We start from the raw sequence: 5,600 nt of genomic DNA on the forward strand, positions 1-5,600 counted from the left end.
CACCTCTCTGGGCAGCCTCTGCCACTGCTCTGAACAGTCTTCGCAGAGTTACGGGTTCAGGGAGATGCTCGAGCAGCTGGAAGGCAGAACAGCATCCCGCATCCTAGTAATTTCCACACTGGCCTTAAGGAGGCGAGCGGATTCCAGGCTGGATTAGACCTACGGGTGCAAAGTCCTTTCAAAACTGCAGCTGAAGAGGCAACTCCCCAGAGAAAAAAAAGAAAAGAAAAAAAAAAAAAGTATATATATCTCATGTGCTTGTGCATTCACATGAGCTGAATCGATAATTACCCATTTTATTTTTACAAACAGGTGGATCTAGTGGGTGTGCAAAAACTCCACAGCTATTTGGGGTTTGCTGCCTTCTTTGCCGGGATAGCAGCCATCGGTGGACCTCCTCTAGCAGGTAACTCTGCCCCTGCATCTAATATACCCCCACCGCGGACAACCAGCGCTAAAACACGCTGCTGCTTCGCTCCCCCTACCCATACGCAGCCAAGGATGCTTATTCTGCCCAAGAGGGGGAAAAAAAAACAAAAACCAATAACCCCAAACAGAAATTTAGCTGGATACACAGGCACTATTTCGCTTGTGAATTTGCAAAACCCAACGAGCAGCTGAAGGAAAAAAAAAAAAGCTGTGTGGAAAAAGGGAGGCTAAACACCCCCCCGCCCCCCGCACGCATTTTAACCCCGAGCACGGCATGAAAGTAACAACCACGTCGGCGTGGATTCGGGAATTTTTCCCCCCAACGGAGCACCGTTAACACTGAACTTGGAAGAGAGGGACCGGAGGGGAGGCAAGGAGAGGGAGGTAAATCAAGGACGGGCTCAGCAGCGGTCCCACCGAGCGGAGGCACTGAAACAGCCGCAGTAATCTCTTGTTTTGAAGAAGATTACGCAGCTCAGCCACAAGAGCTCCTGGGCCCAAAGATAAGGAGGATGAAAAGCCTCTCCTCTTCTCCCGCTGCCAGAAAAGCAAGGCGGTTTTGAGTATCCGGCAGATTTCAAGCGCTTCGAAGCGACTCTCCGGTCTCTGCTTACGAGCAAGAGACTTGTTCTCCTCCAAACATCTCAGCCAGGACAAAGCTTTGCCTTTCCCTGGTGGCCCTTTAGCCAAACCTCAGCGCTGGAAAGGAGGACCTGAGCTCTTCCTCAGTCCTCCCGACGCAAACAAACTAGAAAAAGCTGCAAGGTCAAATACGAGGGCAAACGACGTCCCGGCGTCCCTCACCTGGCAAACGTATTCCGAAGACGGAATGAAACTTGGCAACTTGTTCTCCATTTATTGCTTTCCGCTCCCCGCTATCAGCTGCCCCACGTCTGCAGAGGCGCTTTGCTGGAAGCTGCCAAGAGTTCGCTAAATACCAACTCTGGGCTGCAAAAGTTGTTTCACCAGCACACAAAAAAAAAAAAAATTAAAAAAAAAAAAATCCATTTCCCACCTCAATATTTCTAGGTCGGTTAAAATTCTGGATACGGATGCAGTTTCCAGCAACTAAAGCGTTTCACTGACAGCGCGCTTTACACTGTCGCGGTGATACATCGCCTATAGCTCATAAGATCTCTCCTGCTGATACAAGACGTATGGGCACCAGAACGTAATCCCCGTGCAACCGCCGCAGTAAATTCCCTGACGTGGGAAAGGAGAATGTGAAAAGCGCTAAGTGATTGGGCTCTCTCTTATCCACGCGTCACACGCGCTAAGATAGCGGTTACGCTCTCGTCCGCTCCCAATATATTGTCGCTAATAATAAGCCTTTGGCTTTCCGAAAGCGCCCAACCACTCACCGCGTGAACGCTTCTGGATTTTGTAAAGCGAGCAGGTTTCCTGAAAAAAAAAAAAAAAAAAAAAGCCTTCCAGAGAAATCACTCTTCTTAATACTGGTGGGATAAATAAAGGCCAAATAGAGCCAAGGAGCGAAACTCTGGCTGATCCGTGTCACCGCAGGCGGAGTGAGAGGCAACGAAGTCAGAGTTCAGCATCGAGGTTTGTGATCCGAGATAAACTCCGCAATTTTCTCTTGCGACACAGCTGGATTAAGTGTGAGAATTGAACATGACCAGAAGCTACCGATTAAGTGGCCAAAAGCGTCTGCTCCTTAGAGAAGGCAGGACAAGACTGAGACGCTGTGTGAGCCCCCGGAGTTTAGTGCCTCCCACTGCTGCGCATCTCCCTGAACCGTCACTTTACAATTACAATTTTCTAAAACTCAACTATTTTTAACGCAGCGAAACCCAAGGCACAACGAGAACCGCAAAGGTTCAAAATGCTTATATTGCCTGCCAGAACAAAGCCCTAGCGAAACACAACGAAAAGGTGACTTACCTGCAAATCTGTTTAACTAAAAAGCCCTTAAATCCGGAGGCAGCCGGTGTGACCGAAAGCCCGGGGGAAAAGTCTGAGGGTTTCTTCATAGCTCCTCAGATGGATGCCTCTGCCATGCTGGGGAAAAAAAGTCAATCCCAAAACCAAACCCCAGAAACAAACATTATTATGGCAAGCCGTGAGCGAGCTACGGAGAGAAGAGAGTGTTTTATTTCCATACACAGTACAAATCGGTCACTCGAAGTGTAAAATAAATAAAACAAACCCCGTAATCCAAGATTACAAAGCAGATTCCAGCAGCCGGCACGCAGCAGCCCCAGCAGATTTCGGCGGTGAAGGGGGAGAGGATGGAGCCATTCCCAAGCTGTGCCGGCACGAGCATGTAGATGCTCTCATCTAAATTTTACCTGCATTTTCTCGCTAGGTATTGCTACTCAGGGCATCAGGAATAAACGAATTCTCGATCGGCAGCACAATTTAAACAGCCCGACCGCAGCCCGCAGCACGAGTGCGTTCAGTTTGGACCATTTAGGTGCCAGGGATTTACTGGCATTGCTTACAAAGCCGCTGCTTTGCTGAAGTTTGCACACCGTGAGCTTCTAATTCAGCTTTCTGCAGCAGCAATGATTTTTTTTTTTTTTTTTTTTTTGCCGGAGGGGGAGTGGGGGCTCAGAAGCCGGAGGTGCTTTAACAGGCTGGGGTGTCGTGCGGTGGAAGGCGATCGCTGTGCTGCCGGTGAGGAGGCAACAGTGGTCTTTGAACGCCAAGAAAAACCAGAAAAATTAAAAAAGGATATTTAAAAAAATCATTTAAATAAATCAGAGCTTAACTGGAGCGCTGCGTCCTGTACATCTTCCAAATGACTACGTTAGCATCCCTCCTCCTGTCCCAATCCCCCGTTCCTTCAAGACAGCACAACCAGATCCCACCTTCGAGAATAAACCACTCTGCAAAAACATACGGGTCACGGGAGAGCCACCCACGTCACTGACTCCAGCGATGGGGGATCCTCCTTTCCCACACCGAGCTCCGGCTTCGCCTGCACCGCGCCTTGCACTGTATACCTGAGAAAAAAAAAAAACCAACAAAAAAAACAGAGCTGAAACTCCCCCTGAGAAAGGCACGAGCCAAAGGAAATCGAAACCGGGGTAGAGCAAAGCAGCCCGCAGCCTTTCCTCTCTTTTCCAAAACCCTCCTGTGGCCGTGGAAATTAACGGCACGGAAAACGTCAGCACCTCTGGTTTGTCACGGGTCCCCAAATTTTCCCAGCACCGTTTCCTTCCCTCCTCGGAGCCGCAGCACTTGCAGGAAACGGTGGCAGCAACGCTCCCGCGCAGCTGAGACCAGTGTCTCTGGGGACTGTATTGATCCCCTTTCCTGACCAGGGCTGGTTTTAAGAACCCCAAATTTGGGCCAGATCTGCCGTCTGTGTAAATCATGCACGTCCAGGGACGCGACGGGAGGAATTGCATTTTACACCAGCGGTGGATCCGGCTCAGCTGCTAACCCACCTCCGACACCCACCCATCCCACGCCGGGTTTGGGGCTATATTAAGGTTTTTATCATGTGCAGCAGTAACTCCCATCGCTTTGTATATCTTAGATTCAAGCAGAGGAATCACCCGCCTTTAAAACGATTGTCTAGAATCACAGAATGGTTTGGGTTGGAAGGGACCTTGAAGATCATCGAGTTCCAACCCCCCTGCCCTGGGCAGGGCCACCTCCCCCCAGCCCAGGTTGCCCCAAGCCCCGTCCAACCTGGCCTTGAACACCTCCAGGGATGGGGCAGCCACAGCTTCTCGGGGCAACCTGCGCCGGGGGATCAATGCACTAACAGGCAAACAGTTATTTGTAAAAAGTCCTTCCCCAGCTCTCCTGTAGGCCCCCTTTAGGTACTGGAAGGCTGCAGTAAGATCTCCACAGAGCCTTCTCTTCTCCAGGCTGAACAGCCCCAACTCTCTCAGCCTCTCCTCATAAGAGAGGTGCTCCAGCCCTCGGGTCGTCCTCGTGGCTCTCCTCTGGACACGCTCCAGCAAGGTCCATGTCTTCTTATGGTGGGGACTCCAGAGCTGGAGGCAGTACTCCAGGTGGGGTCTCACCAGAGCGGAGCAGAGGGGCAGAATCCCCTCCCTGGACCTGCTGGCCTGTCTAGACATGAGATAATACGCTCTAACTAAGCAAAACGCTTCGAGGTCATTTTAAAAGGCGACCTGCCTCCTCGCAGATTCCCGAGCCTCGACGGAATTGAGTTTTTCCTTTTAAAGTGCTCACAAAGCTACTTTTATGCAAGTTCACTTCAAGCTCCTGCCCTGGGATCTCTCATATTAGACAGGTCGCATTAAATCGGGGCTGTTCCCAAGGAGGCAGAGGCTGGAGAATCCGGAGTTTGCAGCCCAGATGTTGGGAACACCAACACGTGCGAGTCAGCTCAACAGCCCAACGGGATCTTCCATCTGCTGCGGCGGCTGCTTATGGGCCGTTTATTTAAACAGGAAAAAAATAAAAAATAAAGGCAGGGATTAAATTCAATCAAATTAAGCCCCACGTCCACTACAAGGAGCAGAAATTAGCTCTGGGAAGAAGGACCTCCAGGTTTGCCTGTTATACCAATGACAGTCCCAACTGTCCCCGTGCCGGCTGACAGCAGCGGGCGCGTGAAGAGTTAAGATAATTTAAAGAAAATATCTGAGGAATTCTTAAATGAGAACACACATCCTTTGCTTGCCACCCACCTCCCAGAACGGGGTTTTTTTTTTGAGCGAGAAAAATCCAACGGCTTTAATACCAATCTCTTCTCCCGCAGGGTGGCTGTATGACTACACCCAGACATATGTCTGCTCTTTCCTCTTCGCTGGAGCCTGTGCTCTCATCTCACCTATTTCTTTCTTCTTCGAACCTTCGGCCCAGAAATGGAAGCTAAAAAAAGCCAACCTGAACAATGACCCCACGGTTGGATGAAGCCATTCCTACGGTGGCAATTTAAAAGGCTGATTTTTGATTGCATCCACCATCGGGGAAACGATCGCTGGCACAGACCTTCCGTACCGGGAAATATAAACAGCAGCAAAAATGAAAACAGGAATTTTTAGATGACAGATTCCCACTTTGTATATCTAGATGTTTCTCCTCCATGTGTGATTAAACCCACCTTACAAATACATAGCGTAAAGCGTGATGGAGAAAAAAAAAATAAGGCCCACAGCCCCAGTGGACACGGGTTTCATTTTTTTTTACTTTGCTCCTGAGCCGTGGTTTTCTGTATCTCTGATTTA

At 49.7% G+C, this 5,600-nt stretch overlaps 1 protein-coding gene across 1 annotated transcript in view; it reads left to right on the forward strand.

Annotated features, from left to right (window-relative positions):
• Positions 1-5,286, forward strand: part of SLC16A4 (solute carrier family 16, member 4) — a 14,177-nt gene extending 8,891 nt beyond the window's left edge. Inside the window, exons 8-9 of the mRNA XM_009891752.1 lie at positions 313-406; positions 5,132-5,286. Of these exons, the coding sequence (XP_009890054.1) occupies positions 313-406; positions 5,132-5,286 (249 nt within the window). The remainder of the gene's footprint in view (positions 1-312; positions 407-5,131) is intronic.
• Positions 5,287-5,600: the final 314 nt, after the last annotated feature.

The sequence above is a fragment of the Charadrius vociferus genome, unplaced genomic scaffold (assembly GCF_000708025.1).
Source record: "Charadrius vociferus isolate BGI_N301 unplaced genomic scaffold, ASM70802v2 scaffold819, whole genome shotgun sequence".
Lineage (NCBI taxonomy): Eukaryota > Metazoa > Chordata > Aves > Charadriiformes > Charadriidae > Charadrius > Charadrius vociferus.